General features: G+C 41.7%; 1 protein-coding gene across 1 annotated transcript in view; it reads left to right on the top strand.

The window, feature by feature from the left end:
* LOC121647505 (NACHT, LRR and PYD domains-containing protein 12-like) overlaps positions 1-14,477 on the top strand; it is a gene marked incomplete at its 3' end in the record, with an annotated part of 791,953 nt that extends 777,476 nt beyond the window's left edge. Inside the window, exons 9-14 of the mRNA XM_041997018.1 lie at positions 5,777-5,932; positions 8,010-8,180; positions 10,977-11,150; positions 13,300-13,461; positions 13,806-13,855; positions 13,987-14,477. Of these exons, the coding sequence (XP_041852952.1) occupies positions 5,777-5,932; positions 8,010-8,180; positions 10,977-11,150; positions 13,300-13,461; positions 13,806-13,855; positions 13,987-14,477 (1,204 nt within the window). The remainder of the gene's footprint in view (positions 1-5,776; positions 5,933-8,009; positions 8,181-10,976; positions 11,151-13,299; positions 13,462-13,805; positions 13,856-13,986) is intronic.
* Positions 14,478-19,550: the final 5,073 nt, after the last annotated feature.

Raw genomic sequence — 19,550 nt, 5'->3', positions numbered from 1 at the left:
CAGGCAACTAATTGTCTTAAATTACAACTTTACATTAGAATAATAATTATTAGAAGATTCATTTAGACTTACTTTTACATGTAGAAGTTAGGAAAGGCTTAAAACTGCTGGTAGAAATTAGAAATATTGCAAAAACCACTTATAACAGCATAATGGAAAATGGAGAACCCAGAAAGAGTCCAGAAATAAACAAGGGATTAAGTCCAGAACTATGAAGGTCAATGGTTTTGTGTTCTTCTGCAGAGCCATTGTCCCTTGTTGAGGTGCGTTAACAAGCAGAAGGCTAGAAGCACCTGATTGGCTAATTGTCCAGGTGGCCTGTTTACGTGAAGTCCATGCGCTGTTGTGCATGTCATGAGAGTGGAGTGAGAGGTACAGGGGTTTAACTATACTAATGGGGATCTTTAGAACCAGGACCATTATAACCATTGTTGCTCAACAGATGAAGAACCAACCACATGTTCTCCTCCATCCAGTCTTTACTGAACAGCGACTTGTTCTGTGATGTTTCTGTTATTCCACAACGGACTGTTAAGTGGACTGAAACTGTGGTTAAATGTTTCTGTGAAAGTGGAGGTAAGCTGTCAACACTGTGGTGGAAATCAAACAAAAGTCATTAACAGATAAATATTTTCTACAAAAACTGTATGTGGAGAACATCTGCATCTCGTCTTTTTGGTCATCTGAGCAAACAGTCAAGCTGAATCAGAAATAAGCTTCGTATCTGCTGTAACTGATGAAAGACTACCTCCTCCACCTCCCTTCCTCACAGCTGTTTGAACAATAAGTTGCAGCTTTTCTCTGTTGAATGGTGAAAATTCTCTCCCTGTGTGATTATTTAGATAAAGAATTTTGGAATATTCTAGGTTATATATATATATATATATATATATATATATTGTTAATAAATTCAGCTTCTTTAGATAAGAAAAGCTAAAAAAAAAAAAAAAAAAAAACTAATGTTGCAAATTTTCCCACAGGCAGCTGCAAAATCAGGAATTTTAGGTGGAAACAATCACAAACACACTCCCAGATCCTGCTGGACTGTCTGGTGTCCTGATAGAATAAACAATCTGTTTCGGCCCAGAATCCCTGATGGCCGTCTGTTCCTACTTCTGTCCAATGCTATCAGACACACGAGGAAAATGACTTAATTCCCTCAGTAATATACAACAATGCATGTACTCCACAACCCACACACTAACACACATGCTTGTGTTCATATCCACACCTGAAGAGTCCTACAGAGGACGTGTAGACCCCATTAAGTCTTTAACCAACAGTCATCAGCGAGGAAGATGTGAGGCTGAAGATGTAGACAGCTGCAGATCAATCAGAGGAGGAGCAGCTGATCTTCCTACAGCAGATGATGGAAAGGAGGATTTCACTTGATGTTCAGATGAATGATGTGTGTTTCCTCTGCAGGTGAAGGTAGAACGTGTGTGTGAGCTGATGTGAATCCAGCATCATGGATCAATGTGAGGACAGAGAGGAGGGAGTCCCTCCCTCTAAGAGGTGAGATGTCCATCTCTAACTGTCCATGACGCTTCCCCATGTCACAGCTCAGAACTCAGACTAAATATCTGGATTCACAGGAGCAAACCTGGACCTGAAACCAGCCCTGAATCAGGACCTGAGCCCAGCTGTGTGTCCATGAAGAGCGACTGGTCGATGGATCATCCTGTTCATTTTAAATCAGACAAACGGAGGTAAGATGTCCATCTCTGTCAATGACTCTTCTCCATGAGTTCAGAATTCAGACCAAACATCTGGATTCACAGGAATCAGCCAAGACCTGAACTGGAACCTGGACCTAAACTTAGACCCGAGCCCAGCTGTGTGTCCCTAAAGGATGACTGGTCGATGGACCATCCTGTTAATTTTAAATCATACAAACAGAGGTGAGATGTGTGTAAATGTTGTATCAGAGTCACCTGCAGGCGTTCAGCTTTACCAGCATCCTGGACTCCTTCAATGCATCACATCTCACATCATTTCCACTAAACAGCTGCGGCAGAAAGAAGAACAAATACTCCCAAAATCTCCAAGTTAAGCAACTTTAGTTCTTTTTTTAAATTAACATACAATTCTGTTAGAAAGTTTGAAAATAGACCCAGTAAATATGGTCACTATGGGGAAATGACTGCATTTATACAGCACTTTTCTGCATTGGTATGTCGCGGTGAAGAAGGAGCTGGGCTGAAAGGTGACCTAGGGTCCTACCGTCACCTATGGTCCACCTGCTGTGGGTAGTGACCGGGTGAGACGTTCAGTTATCCAGGGGGAGATCAGAGTAGAACTGCTGCTCCTTCACATCCAGAGGAGCCAGATGAGGTCATTCAGGTAACTAGTTAGGATGCTTCCTGGACACCTCCGTGGGGAGAATTTCCAGGCCTGTCCCACTGGGTGGAGACTCTGGGGAAGAGACTAAGGACACACTGGAGGGACAGCTGACCTGGGAATGCAATGGGATTCCTCAAAATGAGCTGGAAGAAGTGGCCTGGGGAATGGAAGTCTGGGTCTCTCTGCTTAATCTATTGCATGGGAAAAGCCTTTCCAACCACCACCAAATAATCACAAACGTTCAGAGACCAGGTGTCATACAGGAAGCTGTAAACCTATTAGTCTCTAATTCCCTATTCACATCCTCACATCCCTTAATGGACCTTTACCTTGTGTTTGTCTCTGTGTGGACAGACAGAATATCAGCTGATTCTTCCTGATTCCTCCACAGAGTGGACCAGCAGAGCTCAGAGCTTCCCAGTGGTCAGTCTGCCCAGCAGCATCAAACACAGCTGGACTCCATATTTATGGTCTGTACATGTACAACAACTACTTTTCCATCTCTTCTGTCCACATCGTCTCCATGCTGACCTTTGTAGACCAGTGGATTGTCAGTGTGTCCAAAATGGATCTGATGTTTGGCTCCATGATTTCAGTCTGATTGTGTCCTTCATATCGTTTCTCTTCCAGCTGCTGGAGGACAACATGATCACTTTTGTGAAGAAGGAGCTGAAGAAGTTCCAAAAGCTTCTGAGTCCAGATTACCCAGAATGCTTAGTGTTGGAGGGTGAGGATGAGGAGCAGAGGAAGAGCAGCAGAGAGGCGATAGAGAAGATCACAGTGGACTTCCTGAGGAGGATGAAGCAGGAGGAGCTGGCTGAGCGATTGCAGAGCAGTAAGAGGATTTCTCTAAAGATTGAAGCTGCTGGATAAATGACACATTTACTGATGTCTCAACACATGAAACATCACATATTCACATCCTCATTCCTCAGAGGCTTCAAGTCTTTACTGATTCTTCTTATTTCTTCTTTTCAGAACTTCTGGCTTCAGTTTGTGGCCGTAAACTAAAATCTGGTCTGAAGAAGAAGTTCCAGTGTGTGTTTGAGGGGATTGCTAAAGCAGGAAACCCAACCCTTCTGAACCAGATCTACACAGAGCTCTACATCACAGAGGGAGGGACTGCAGAGGTCAATGATGAACATGAGGTCAGACAGATTGAAACAGCATCCAGGAAACCACACAGACCAGAAACAACCATCAGACAAGAAGACATCTTTAAAGTCCTACCCGGAAGAGATGAACCAATCAGAACAGTGATGACGAAGGGAGTGGCTGGCATTGGGAAAACTGTCTTAACACAGAAGTTCACTCTGGACTGGGCTGAAGACAAAGCCAACCAGGACATCCAGTTTACATTTCCACTGACTTTCAGAGAGCTGAATGTGCTGAAAGAGAAAAAGTTCAGCTTGGTGGAACTTGTTCATCACTTCTTTACTGAAACCAAAGAAGCAGGAATCTGCAGCTTTGAAGAGTTCCAGATTGTCTTCATCTTGGACGGTCTGGATGAGAGTCGACTTCCTCTGGACTTCCACAACAATGAGACCCTGACTGATGTTACAGAGTCCACCTCAGTGGATGTGCTGCTGACTAACCTCATCAGGGGGAAACTGCTTCCCTCTGCTCGCCTCTGGATAACCACACGACCTGCAGCAGCCAATCAGATCCCTCCTGACTGTGTTGGCATGGTGACAGAGGTCAGAGGGTTCACTGACCCGCAGAAGGAGGAGTACTTCAGCAAGAGGTTCAGAGATGAGGAGCAGGCCAGCAGGATCATCTCCCACATGAAGACATCACGAAGCCTCCACATCATGTGTCACATCCCAGTCTTCTGCTGGATCACTGCTACAGTTCTGGAGGATGTGCTGAAAACCAGAGAGGGAGGAGAGCTGCCCAAGACCCTGACTGACATGTACATCCACTTCCTGGTGGTCCAGACCAAAGTCAAGAAGGTCAAGTATGATGGAGGAGCTGAGACAGATCCACACTGGAGTCCAGAAAACAGGAAGATGATCGAGTATTTGGGAAAACTGGCTTTTGATCAGCTGCAGAAAGGAAACCTGATCTTCTATGAATCAGACCTGACAGAGTGTGGCATCGATATCACAGCAGCCTCAGTTTACTCAGGAGTGTTCACACAGATCTTTAAAGAGGAGAGAGGACTGTACCAGGAGAAGCTGTTCAGCTTCGTCCATCTGAGTGTTCAGGAGTTTCTGGCTGCTCTTCATGTCCGTCTGACCTTCATCAAGTCTGGAGTCAACCTGCTGAAACAAGAAAAAACACTTTCTGTTTGGTCTGAGTTATCAAAACAACCAGATCTACAACGTCTCCATCAGACAGCTGTGAGAAAGGCCTTACAGAGTCCAAATGGACACCTGGACTTGTTCCTTCGCTTCCTCCTGGGTCTTTCACTGCAGACCAATCAGAGTCTCCTACGAGACCTGCTGACACAGACAGGAAGTAGCTCACTGACCAATCAGGAAACAGTTCAGTACATCAAGAAGAAGATCAGTGAGAATGTGTCTGCAGAGAGAAGCATCAATCTGTTCCACTGTCTGAATGAACTGAATGATGGTTCTCTAGTGGAGGAGGTCCAACAGTCCCTGAGATCAGGACGTTTCTCCACAGATAAACTGTCTCCTGCTCAGTGGTCGGCTCTGGCCTTCATCTTAGTGTCATCAGAAAAAGATCTGGAGGTGTTTGACCTGCAGAAATACTCTCCTTCAGAGGAGGTTCTTCTGAGGCTGCTGCCAGTGGTCAAAGCCTCCAACAAAGCTCTGTAAGTACATAGCAGGATGTGGAGAAATTTTTTAATTTATTTATTTTTGCAGGGACAGTACAATTTAACATTATCACCCATTAGGTGACTGATGCAGTCTACACAAGGCTTCTAGCCAAAGACTAATTTACAGCCCCGGTCCCTGGTTAGACTTTTTGATCTAGATAAACAGAATTAAAAGTTAACGACAAAGGTAAAAGTACAGTCCAGTTACAAGTTACATTTAAAGTAAAATACATGGATAGGAAAAACGTCCAAATTAGGTTTTCAGTGTTGACAGTGTTGTTATTGTTTCAGCCAATGATTCAGTTTTATAGAAAAGAGCCTCATGTCTGACAGTGACTTTAGATCCTGTAGTAAAGTTCCATAACTGTGATCCTTTGACTGAGAATAATGATTGTCCCGGAGTGGTTCTGTATCTTTTGACTCTACAGTTCCCACTCACTCCAGCTCTTGTTCTCATGCCTTCATTATTATATTTGTGTATTAACTGACAAATCACACCAGGGGCAAGACCATTCATACACTTAAATATTGTTTTCACAAAAGAAAAATTAAGAAAATTTAGAAAAGAGAAATATACTGCTGCTGTTTTATAGGACAGAATGTGCCAGAGAACTACTTGTCTCATTATTTTCTCTTCAGACTGAGCAGCTGTTCCCTCTCAAGTAAAGGATGTTCAGCTCTGTCCTCAGTTCTCAGCTCCCAGTCCTCCAGGCTGACAGAACTGGACCTGAGTATCTCCGACTCAGGAGTGAAGCAGCTGTCTGATGGACTGAAGAGTCCACACTGTAAACTGGAAACTCTCAGGTCAGATTTCTCTGCTGCTCTCACATGTTTTTCTACTGTTTCAGTTTCCTACATCCTCTGTGATGCAATAATCTCAAACATTTTCAGAAATATTTTAAAATCAAATAAATGAAATATCCCCAGATCTCTGTCACTTCCTGTTGATCTGATCTGTGCTGCATAGTTCACAAAATGAACTATTTATAGTCTGTTAAAACTGTGTTAAATGATGGACATTTGCTCACTTTGTAGAAGTTTCCTTTAACTGCCTCCTTTCCATCCACAAACATCTTATTTTAATCTGTGCAGATAAAAATCATGAATACAAAGATCTGCAGGTCCGTCTCATACAGAGGGATAATTCCCGGCTGGTGGAAGCTTTTCTTCATGTCAGATGTGGAATCTGGAGAATGTCAAAGTTAAATTTTCAGAAGTTAACAGGAAAAATATGAAACAATTTAGGTTGATTTGATCAGAGCTGATTTAATCTTTGAAGGTCTCAAATGACTACCAGGAGGATCAAAGCTTCTTTATGTCACCAGGAAATAATTTAGCTGTGATTTGATGATACTATAAAATAATCAGATTTGAAGTGAATAATGTGCGAATGTAGTTTATGTACGTTAGTATATAAGATGATGTATAAATTGTGACAATGGATGGGAATTAATATTGCATTAGTCGAAAATGTAAGATGATCATTATGTTATTTTAATATTTAATTTGTAATCTGTTAAAAATGTGAATTGTATACTTTTCCTACTCTAAACTGACCCCAGGAAGAATAGCTAATGAGGCAAGTTGCTGATGCTAATGGGGATCTCAATAAACATAAACATGTGGAGATGAGAAGTTTTAACACAGAGTTTTTCAGCTTTAGCTAACTGAGCTTTTCTCTGTTGAATGTTAGACAACAGATCTGATCATCACTGCTGCTCAGATACTTTTGCTCATTTCATTTGGTTCGGAAGATATGTGTGCAGATCAGGTCCAGTCCAGTACTGAGTTTTGTTCAGGTTTATCCAGTTGTACTGACTGTGATTGGTGTGGATAAATGGGAGGACAGTGGAGTAAGAGGATCTGTGACAGCAACATGTTTCAGTCTTCTTACTTTTTTTTTCCTTTAATAAACAATCTTGATGATGGAGTCATGTTTGATATGTGAACATACTAATATGATGTATAATTTCACTGGAACCCTGTGATCAGATGGTTTTAGATGAAGTATCTGAAGCTCTTTGTGGAGAATATGTATTGATCTTGTGTCGGCTCAGAACTGCAGGCCAGCATCATAGCCAGGTCTCAGTGTGGTCCAGTTCTCATCAGAGACCGTCATCTTTTCCTTAGACCTGCTGAATGTCTCCCATTACCTTTTCTTAAACCTGGGACATTTTACAATGAGGTCCAGGAAAAGAGTTTAAGAAAATATGATTGGAGGTCTTTTTCTACTTTTACCAGACCCCTGCTGTCTCATACTTTATATCATAAATAAAAAGTGTCATGTGTGGCAGAGGTGAGGACCCAAAATGCAGGCAGGAGACAGAACGGTACAGGTAAAAGGTTTATTTCAGAAAACTCACACACAACAGGAACTAAATCGTACGGAACTGATAAAGAAAACTAAAAACCCTGTGGTATTTATACACAGAGGGAGTAATTAGGAGCAGGTGAAGTGAATGAGAAATTAAACCAGGTATGAACTAACAAGCCAGGAACAGAAAACATAGCACATGAGGGAAAACAGGAAACAGAACTAAACATGACAAAAACCAAACACAAGAAACAAGAACAATAACATCAAACTATGACAAAAGAAGAACATTTGTGAAAGCAAGATATTTATGACTGACAGGTGACTTTTAAAGATGTCTAATGTGGATTCCAAAGATCAAATAAGAATAAACATGAAACAGAGAACTAAACCATTCTGTACATCACTCAGTTTATTAACTGTCCAACAGAAGAAAAGATGATATTTTGGTTTCACTGGGAAAATGTGAATAAATTTTTCAATGATTCTCTCTGACTTTATTTTGAAATTGTGCATGTGACTAAATCTGAAGACAAATCTTCATTTTCTTTGCTATTTCCTTTTCAGCCTGAGTGCCTGTGGCCTCTCAGAGGGAAACGTTGCAGTTGTGTCCTCATTTCTCAGCTCCCAGTCCTTCAGGCTGAAAAAGCTGCAGCTGAGTAGCAGCAACCTGCAGGATTCAGGTCTGAAGCTGCTGTCGAGTCTGCAGAGTCCACACAGTCAGCTGGAAACTCTCAGGTGAGCTTGTTTTCATACCGAGCAAAATGGGATGAGATTTTATCATCAGACATCAGACGTCCTTCATTAATCTCCAGAGGGAAAGTCAGTTGTCCAGTATTTCACATTTAAAGGCACAAAGGTCGAAGGTTAAATGAGTAAATTGAGACTTAAATGCAGTGTGATCAGAAAAAAAAGCATCAATAGAAGTGCAGTCAACAAGTCAGATAAAATAAAGGGATGAAAAAAGACTGATGCTAAACACTAAGGGAGCATTCACACCAGAATATTCTGGGGGGCTCGGTTTCCATTGAAACATTTCACACCTTCCTTTGGTTTAGTTTGCTTTCACACTGCTCTTCACTTTAGCCAGCAAACTGCCTGGAGAAAATCATGCAGTTCGCTAGCAATTCACTAGAGCTGATATTCCCCAAAACGACCACTGAGCAAGAAAAAAGCAGGAATAAGAAGAAAACCAGCTTATGGATTGGCCAGGGGGTGTATTCTACGAACGTTGCTAAAAAAAAGCCAGGCTGTATCGGGAAAGCCTCGCTTAAATTAACACCATCTCTGAATTAAGGCTCAAGCCTTTCCACTAACACATTTCAGCTGCATCTACTTGAGACTAATCCAAGCGAGGCTTACATAGCCTGGCTATGTGGGAGGTCCTGAGGAACATAGGAAGGCCTGACAAGTGGATGATGGAAAAGAGGAGCTGGCAGAAAAAGAGAGCAAGCCGAGAGCTGTCATTTTCTCAGCAGCTGAACAAAGAATGCTGATGGAGATCAGTGACATCAGTGGGGTTCATGGCTGGTGAGCACTGACTCCTCAGGAGTCAGATTTACAACTGGAAGACCTGAAAAGAGCATCTTATTTCACTATTCATCCAACAACATGCAACTATGCCCTCTTGAGGTGAGGCAGAGTACTGCCTGCCTCATCTGCTGACTTTTCTCTACACTTTATTGTACAATAAGCAGGAATAATTCTCTCACACATACAGTAAAGACGTTACACATGTAAAGACATGGGGAATCATGGTGTATAACAAATATTTCTGTTAAGTTCATATTGGTGATATGCTGAGGAACAGAAATGGGCAAGCATCATGCAACCCAGTTTGTATTGAATCACCAGTCAGAGTAGGCACAGCTCGCCACTGCCTCACCCGGGATTTCTGCACTGTTACATCTCAACAGAAGCAATCTTACCAGCCAAAGCGTACCTGCAGCAGATGAAAATAAAGTACCAGAACATATCTCAAAGTAGTTGGTAGTCTTTGAAGAAATGTGTTTGTTCAAAACATGTTAAGCTGTAAATATGTTCCACTGTAGATACCAAGACATCGTAAGACCACTGCTACTGGTGGGGGTCCTTACCCTGAAAACCCGTGGGGCTTGAGGCCTGAATGTGCTTTGAATTAAGCGTGCACCCTCTGCAGGAACATTAATAAAAGGCCAAGCCATGGTTACCAAAAACAAACCCTGTCTCTGTCTAGCTTTATCTTTCTCCGTCCATCTCTTTAGATTAACTTTCTATATCTCACTCTTAAAATACTCTAGGTCTGTATGGACGGGGCTCAGCTGATCTCAGTTTTGCTGTTAGCCAACCAGAGGCAGTGGGCTATCTAACATGTTGTGCTACGTCGTTCTCTACATCACTTCCTGTCTTTGGTTGACTGGATAGTCCGTCTGTTTTCACACTGCAAACAAACTACACAAGGGTTCACTTCTAAGTGAACTGAGAGCCCTGGTGGACCAGTTCTCTTCATGGTCTGCAGCAGAATGTGAATGAGCGTTTACTTCAGATTAGGGCTGGGGCGATTAATCGATAAAATCGATAAATTGAATTTTCAATCTCTGGAGATTTTTTTTTTATGAAAATCGTGATTTTTTTTCCATATTTACTTAGCAGCAGACTTAGCCTTCCCTCCACACCAGAACGGTGTTTGTCTGACAGATTTCCAGTGAAGTGACCCTTCACTCACGCCTGGGATTTAGCTGTGCATAAAACTGCAGTGACAAATGCTGCTTTCTATGAGATGCAGAAGTCTATGAAATTATATGCTTTATTTTTGCTGGCATTCATTTATATAAATAAATGTTTTTAATAATTTTATTTATGTTTTGTAAAAGAAAAGAAAAAAAAATCGATTAAAATCGGAAATCGGATTTGGTTATTAAAAATCAGAGATAAAATTTTTAGGCCTTATTGCCCAGCCCTACTTCAGATTACCCTTACTATCCATGGAAGTGGGCCATAGTTCGTTAAAGTGGACCAAATAGTGGAGGTGTGAATGTGTTCTCAGATAAAGTGTCTGATGGCAGACGGGACAAAGGTGCTCACCACCACAGATTGATAGAACATGTGGAGCATCTTCTGCAGACACTGAAGAACCTTAACCTCCTGAGTAAATACCACTAAAGTAAAGAACTTATATAAATGGATCCATTTATTGGTTTTCTTCCACTTCCCTGAAGTCGGGTCAAAGAGTTAACAGATCAGGAGGGAATCCCACACACCCCTCCTCAGAGACACTCCCCAGCTCCTTCTCAGCTGAAATCCTCACCTGTCTTATTCAGATGTTCAGACTGTCTCTGATAAACTACATTTCCAAGCTGAAAGTTCTCAGCCACCACGTTGAATCTTTGTTTCTCTCATGATCTATGTGAACATTGAAATCCACCACATGGACGTGATAACGAGGTTATAAAGCTGATTTTCCTCCACAGATGCTCTTTCAGTCTACATCTAATATGAGGATTGATTCATTTTGATCACATATATTTTTATTTTTGTATTTTTCTGTCTCTTCAGGCTGTGTATGTGTGGTCTCTCAGAGAGAAGCTGTGAAGCTCTGTCCTCAGTTCTCAGCTCCCAGTCCTCCAGTCTGACAGAACTGGACCTGAGTAACAACGACCTGCAGGACTCAGGAGTGAAGCAGCTGTCTGGTGGACTGAAGAGTCCAAACTGCAAACTGGAAACTCTCAGGTTAGGATTCATCACACTGAGTGTTTAAAAGTGTTAAATGTGTTAAACACCTGTAGGTGTTTGTATGAGTGTCAGTCTGTATGACTTACACCGTCTTACACCACAGAAAATGACCTGAACCTGTAACCTGCCCTGCATCATGAAGGTGGAAGAATGTATAAAGTCTTCTCATTCTGTTTTAGTTTCACTATTTCACAAAACACAAGCTTGTAGATCCACTTAAAAACAATAAGAATTAATAAAACATTGGACAGATATTGAGGGGATGGGGTCTAGAGAAGGTCAAGACTATTTGGTCTGTTTTTTCCCCAAGGTCGCTGTTCAAGTGTCATACATCACATGCATGGGATTTAAGTTCCAGTCAAATTCATGTTTTATTCTCTGTAATCTGGGCCAATGAACAGATATCTGCAGTGTAACCATGGCAACTACTTGATGATTTCAGTCTAACTTGTTCCAAATCAGAAAAGATGGCTAATGATCCATGGGAAAATGATGAAAAAAACAGTGTATGCTTAGCTTGACTAAAGCACCATAATATGACATAAGCAGAGATCAAGTTTAGTTTCACCAGGACTGAGATCCATAGAAGAGAAGCATAGGAACTAGGCAATATCATATTGTTCGTGGTAACACCAGTACAGTTTTTGACACCAGTAGAAAATGTAATATGTGATATCACATGATCACACGTTTCCAGGCTGATGACATGTTTAACACAGCATAATGTCGATCTGTAGAGCTCAGCTGATCAAGTGAACAAGGAAACATGGGAGAGCAAGCCGAGAGTGTTTGTACAATATATAGAATGTTGATTGAACAAAAATGACCCAATGTGTGATTCACATGTTCCTAAAGACAGCACACTTCTGCCGCTTCCGATGGTGAATCCAGGCAAATACCGGAAGTAAACCTGCTGCCCTTGCACCTCAATGCTGCCAACTTTTCAGCTCTGTCACTATAGTTAGACCTGTCCAGAGAAGATGGTCAGAGTATTTCAGTTTAAGCTACAAATCGATACCGTTACTAAATGCTTGTAGATAAAGGGTGACTACAGATTTAAATTCCTTGGAAGCATATATATATATATATATATATATATATTGCTGGGCGCGTTAACGCAACGCTTAATTAAAGCTGTTAATTTTTGTAATCGCACGTTAAGTTTTTTTTTTTTTTTTGCTGGCCGCTGGCCTTGATGACAGAAACATGGCGTCCATGTCTCCCTTCCCTGCTGCAGCGGTGCATTTGACGTGATCGGGAGAGAGCGGGTTTATTAAAATAAAGAGATGTTTCTTGTCTGGAGCAGGAAGATGAAAAAAAGAACCGACGTTTCTCTTTTTCAAAATACATGCAGATGGACAGAACATCGTAATTTTTGGACGGGAAACTTTTTTATTATTATTTTTTTTAATAAATACGGCTTTAATTTATGCAAGACAGCGAAGGTAGGACATGCTTTCTGACTTTTACAAACGTGAAGCATAAATTGGGTCTTCTTCTGCCTCTGGTTTGGTGAATCTTGGTCATGGCGAGATGAAACTTCCAGCTGTGGAATCTGTGAGATGTGAGCTGTTAGTGCCCAGCACTAATTAGTGCTGTTCCTAGTAAATTAGTAAATTAGTGCCCAGCACTAATTTATATATATATATATATATATATATATATATATATATATATATATATATATATAAGAAAGGCTTTATTTTGCTGTTCTCCAACATGAACCTTATACGAAAATCTGGTAAATGATGGAAGGATTTTACAGAGGCTGTTAGTTCTTGTTTGGCCAAAGATATCAATATTGTCTGTGATGTCATTATCAAGATATTGCGATATCATATTTGCCCGATATTGCCCACCCCTACTAGGAAAAAATTGTGTCTTTGTTTTATTCCTGAATCTACACACAGTTTTATGCATCTGACACCTGAAGTTACAGATGCTTCGGTTCCTGTAGTGTCTCTGCTGGAACCTGAAAATGGGACATTTGTTACAAACTGAGTCATGAAGTCATAAACGTGGAGAACATGAAGACACAAAGCCAGTAATGTCAGACAGGTCCAGTTTCTCTGAGCATCTGATGACATTCAGCTCTAGTTTCACAGCAGTTCTCTCAGAGCTTCTTCATGTGTGTTGTTTTCTGCAGCCTGTCAGGATGTCTGATCACAGAGGAAGGCTGTGCTTCTCTGGCCTCAGCTCTGACCTCCAACCCCTCCCATCTGAGAGAGCTGGACCTGACATACAACCATCCAGGAGAGTCAGGAGTGAAGCTGCTGATGGCTGCACTGAAGGATCCACACAGACTCAGGTATGGAGAGGCTGCTGCAGCCACACAATGTCTGATAGAGGAGGAAGATCTGCAGACATTTTCTCTGTCCTTCATTCAGCTCTGTCTCTTTGCTTCATGCTGGATATGACGTAATATGAGCAATCACACATGTAGGAGCCTTTTTCCTTTGCTCACAGCTGAAACAGCAGGTATTGTGGAGGGAGTCTCCAAGGAGAACACCTGCAGGAGCAACAGTGATAACTGTCTGTTGGACAAAGATTCTTTAGTTTGGACGCATCTCTACAGGTTAAAGTGTGTATGAGAGCCATGTAATGTTCATGTTAGCATGACGGTGCTGCTCTGACCCCCCCTTCTCCTTTCAGGGTGGAGCCTGCTGGAAAATCATGGTTGAGACCAGGAGGTGTGAGGAAGTGTAAGTGTGTTTTTCATTGGCTTCATCACATTCAACCATCTTCACACTGTCCCATCACTCATTCATCAGTCAGCATCAAAGTGTCAATAGATCAATAACTGCAGCTGGATTGTGTTTGTTCTCTCCATCAGATTCCTGTCCACTCACTATCGACACAAACACAGTGAACAGAAGGGTCAAACTGTCTGACAACAACAGGAAGGTGACGTATGTGAGGGAGAATCAGTCATATCCTGATCATCCAGACAGATTTGATTGGTTTCCTCAGCTGCTGTGTGGAAATGTTCTGACTGGTCGCTGCTACTGGGAGGTCGAGTGGAGAGGAGATGTTTTTATATCAGTGTGTTACAGAAAAATCAGGAGGAAAGGAGACATCAGAGACTGTTGTTTTGGATGCAATGATCAGTCCTGGAGTCTGAGATGTTCTGATAATGAAGGTTACTTTGTCTGGCACAATAACAGAAGCACACCCATCTCCTCCTCCTCCTCCTCCTCTGTCTCTAACAGAGTAGCAGTGTATGTGGACTGTCCTGCTGGCTCTCTGTCCTTCTACAGAGTCTCCTCTGACTCACTGATCCACCTCCACACCTTCATCACCACATTCACTCATCCTCTCTGTGCTGGATTTGGGTTCAGGTCCTGGTCTGGTTCCTGGGTGTCTCTGTGTTGAGTGTAAAGAGTTTGATCGTGTCAGAGAAACTCTGACTGGTGAACAGATAGTTCAGTCTGTACATGTCTGTCTCTTTCACTCAGAAACATCTTTTCAGATTCAACCAGTTTCTGTGTGAAACTCTTCTAAATGATTCCTTGGAAACTTCTTCCTCTTCCAGTCCTTTAAAGATGGAAGTTGTGCTTCTTCCAGGATCCACATGTTGTTTCCAGTCAAAGCTTCACACTGAATATCAGGATGTTGTGTTCACTTCATGTCAGCTGCAGTTAGTTTCACTTCATGATGCTGGAAATGAAAATCCTCCCAGTGTTTCACTCTTAGTTTGTTTGCTTCATTCTGTCTTTATTTGGACTTTCTGACATTTTCACATGTTGAATTATTGATTTTTCACTTTTTGCCTCTTTATTCACCACAATCTTCATTTTTCATTCTGTCTCCAAATGTCTGACTTTATATGTGAAATGTAGACTCTTCATGTACTTTTAAAACTGACACCTTGATGACCTGCGACTGTTGTACTAAGTACGGTACAAACCACACCATCCAGTAAGCGAACGACACACCAGTGGTGGGTCTCATCCAGGACGGTGAGGAGAGGCTCTGCAGGGAGGAGGTGAGACTTTTTGTGGACTGGTGCAGTAACAACAACGTGAACCTGAATGTGGAAAAAACCACAGATCTGGTGATGGACCAGCAGTTTCTGCAGAGGCACCATGGAGAGAGAGCTGACCAGCAGCATCTCTCTGTAGCACGAGAGTAGCAGCAGCTCAAAGTCTCTGAGGAGGGTGGTGAGGGTGGCCCAGAGGATCCCTGGAGTCACACTGCCCCCATTGAGGAGCTAGCAACGCAGCGCTGCATGTCAAGGGTGGTGGAAATCATCATGGACCCCACTCACCCCTGTTTTCTGTCCTGCCTCGGGCAGAAGGAACCGCAGTCTGACATCAGAACTGAACGGTTTTTATCCAGGTTTTCCAGAATTCCGTGCTCCAACACACCTGACTTAAACTAAACAAGTCATTGTGGAGATCCTTATAGGCTGTTGGATCCATTTAATTTGAGTCAGGTGTGCTGGAGCAGGGAAACCTGGAAAACCTGCCGGATTGGTGCCCTTGAGTACCGACGTTGGCTACCCCTGGTTTAAACACTCGGCAACAGCCGTACAGCAATATGAGGCAGTAGCAGGTTCTGGTACTTCCATTCACTATCTGCAGAAATCCTCTTCTAGTTTCATGTTATTCATATTTTTACAGCTATTTTCTAGCAGGTTATGTTTTTCTGACAATGTTTTTAACTCTGTGTTGCTTTAATGGAGGCTTGATGCAGTACAATTTACAGACCCCCTAACCCTCCTTCCTGTTTTATTAAAGAATTTTCAGAGTTTTTATCAACCATACATATTAAATACAATAAGATTTTAATAATTGGTGATTTTAACCTTCACAATGATAACAGTAGTGATCCCTATGCCAATGAGTTTTTAAACATTTTAAATAGTGTGGGTTTTCATCAGCATGTCACACAGCCTACTCACAACAGAGGACACACCCTGGACCTGGTCATAACTTATGGTCTGTCCACTGGCGTGTGCTCTGTTGTTGACTTGGCTGTGTCAGACCACTACTGTGTGTTTTTTTTAACATCACCAGTTTTAGCCAAAGGGAGACCTCAGTGAGAACAGTGAGGAAACGATTTATTACTTCTGAAGTGGCTGCAAATTTTACTGAAATTTTAAACTAAACTACTACTCAGATTTTACCTGCATTGTATGACCATTGTTGACCATTTTAACAACAAACTAAAATCAGCCATTGACTCAGCAGCTCCACTTAAAACAAAAACATTAGGAGTTAAATTAAAAACACTGTGGAGAATCCAGAAAATTAATTAATTGAAAGGAAGCCGCAGGAGAGCAGAAAGGAAATGGAGACTTTGCAGACCACTTCACAAGTAAGATCAATACTATTAGATCCAGTCTTTTATCTCAACGACATTTTGATTTAAACAGACCTGAAGCTCACAGATCGCCAATTTTATGTAAGTATGGATACATGCTCCTCAAGAATACATAAAATCCAATGTGGGGTTCCCCAAGAATCAATTTTAGGCCCAATACTTTTTTATTTGTATATGTAAATATATTGTTTTTTTTTTTTTTATCTTTGCACTTTGTATTGCCTTTGGCATGAAAAGGGCTTTATAAATAAAGTTTGATTGATTGATGCAGCATAATTTCATTCTGCATCTCTGGTCTAATGATTTTCAATGACAATAAATTAATGTGACTGGGATTTAATTTTAACAAGTCAGGGATGAAACTGTTCACCTCCAATCTTTTTTACTTCCTGTGTCATCCCTCTGCACTCGGTACAAGACTAAGATACAGGAGGTGTTATCTCACATAATAGACCAAACAAAACCCAGTGGAAACCCAGAGGAGGAGCTTCATCTGCCGCCACTCTGCCTCGAAAAACAGAGACATCGGCGGAGGCAAGAGGAAGGATCTTTGTTTTTAAACTTTATGCCCAGCCCTAGGTGATGTATTGTTTTATGCGTATGTCTTTTTAGGGGGGCTCAGATTAAGCCATTTCCAATGATCTGTAGGAGTTCACTGAGCTATTTAACAATCTCTTCCTCTTACAGATCATACAGAGCCAGCACAGGTTGAATCCATTTTTATCTTGATTTTGTTGGGATTGTGATGGTCATAATCCTTGTTTTAATCCTTAATGTTCATAATAAAGCTTTTACTTCTGAAGGTCACGTCTCCGCTCTTCTATCATTACACCTTGTAAGGATCCTTCCTAAAGGCCTGGAGGTTTAGGGTAGAACTGGGGTGGACCAGGGTGCCTCTGGCCACATATTGCTTGAATGACTGGAGAACTGGGTTGGCCTCTCTGGAACTACACATGTTTAAATCTTATTTAGACAGAAAGTACTTCATGTCAGTAGGTAACTTTACATCTGAGCAGACAAGAATTACATGTGGAGTTTCACAAGGTTTCATCCTGGGGCCTCTTCTGTTTAACATCTACATGCTCCAACTGGCACAGGTCATGAATGTAACCGAAAGTAGCGAGCTATGCACTTCCGGATTAGCGAACCGCGCACACACCAGTTAAGTGATTAGAACGCCACAGCGGTAGGTTCGTGTGCGTGTTCGTCCCCGCTGATTCGCGGCTTGTGCCCTGTTTCGGTAGGTGAATGATTTAAGGTTGCTGTAGAATGTGTATGAACTAGCATGCTAAATTGCCTCCCTCCTTGTTGGCGTAGGTACCGTTTTAGGACTCAGGCGGCTAGCTGCCACACGAGTGGAATCCTCTGAATGACAGAAGGTATGGCGTCTTTTGCTTGTGTTTCACTATGTTTTTTTTATTTGGAGTAATGGTTTCTTTTTCTGTTTATAAAGACGGATGTACCAGGAGGGTCAGGAGTTGTTCTCTGCCTCCTGTCTTTTGATGAGAAGGTAACCGTGTGTTGCAAGTTTTGATTTGCACCTGGAGCTTCAATTAATTATTTGATTAATTGTTTTATAGGTGCCAACCTCCTTGCCATTGCCGTTTTGTTCCGTTTCTTTCTTTTTTTGTCTATTTTAGTGCTACTTTTTTTTATTATTATTATTATTTTAAACTGATACCTTCTGTATTGCTGTTTTCCCCTCACTTCCACTCACACTGGTTTTAGCTGCCAGACCGGTAGTTTGTGTTGGAGGCCTTGCTGTGGTGACAGCAGGCAGGACTGAGTGTGGGGTGGTGCCCTGGAATGCAGATGTTTTACTTTTAACTGATTTAACTGGTTTTTATTGCATGTTCTTTTTGTTGAGTGTCAGAGGGACAAAGTTAGGTGTTATGCCTGACCCTAGACCCTTCCTCCCCCCTGCCTTTCCCTTTTTTTTCTTTTTTTGCAGCTGTCATCACTGGAGTGGTCCCCTTACTGGTTTGGACTGGAGTTGTGTTTTTTTTTTGTTTGTTTGTTTTGTTTTGTTTTAGATACATCTTGTTAATATTCTGATCCTGAGGAGATAAGTTGCCTCCGCCCATCTTTTACCACCAGGTTCCTCACATATAGATCTAGGGGCTAAGTTAAGATGGCTGCCTAGAAAGACTGATAGTTTCCTGGTTTACCGAACCTATGGCCTGGTCACATAAATAAAAACAATTAGCTACCATAGCTACGCAGATGACACACAGATATATATTACAATGTCACCAGGAGACCGAGGCCCTGTACAGGTTCTTGGTAAATGCATTGAGGACATTAATGACTTGATGTGTCTGAACTTTCTTCAGTTAAACAAAGACAAAACTGAGGTGATTTTCTTTGGAGCCAAAGAGAAACAATTAAAGGTCACCACAGAGCTTCAGTCTATACACCTAAAAACCACCAACCAGGCCAGAAATCTGGGTGTATTGATGGACTCAGACCTTAACTTTGAGAAACACATTAAGGGAATTACAAAGTCAGCCTACTATCACCTTAAGAATATATCAAGGGTAAAAGATCTGATGTCTCAGCAGGACCTGGAAAAACTAGTCCATGCTTTCATCTTTAGTCGGCTTGATTATTTTAACAGTGTTTTAACAGGTTCTACCTAAGAAATATTAGAAACCTTATTCAGGCAGGTTATTCAGAACTCTGCTGCTTGAGTCCTCACTAAGACCAAGAAAGTGGACCACATCAGTCCAGCTCTGAGGTCTTTACAGTGGCTGCCTGTTCGTCAGAGGAGAGACTTTAAAGTTCTGCTGCTGGTCTATAAAGCTCTGAATGGTTTAGGACTAAAATACATCAGTGACCTTTTGACCAAGTACGAACCTACCAGAACCCTCAGGTCATTTGGATCCAGTTTCTTATCAGTTCCCAGAGTCAGAACCAGACATGGAGAAGCTGCATTCAGCTTCTATGCTCCACATGTCTGGAACAAACTCCCAGAAAGCCTCAAATAAGCTGAAAAACTGTTTATTAAAATCCAGGTTAAAGACCCACCTGCTCTCTGCTGCATTTCAATAGTTTTTAATTCGCTTTTTTTAT

Source organism: Melanotaenia boesemani, chromosome 10 (assembly GCF_017639745.1).
Source record: "Melanotaenia boesemani isolate fMelBoe1 chromosome 10, fMelBoe1.pri, whole genome shotgun sequence".
Lineage (NCBI taxonomy): Eukaryota > Metazoa > Chordata > Actinopteri > Atheriniformes > Melanotaeniidae > Melanotaenia > Melanotaenia boesemani.
The sequence above is the reverse complement of the archived record's forward strand: the minus strand, read 5'-3'. Positions and strand labels throughout refer to the sequence as shown.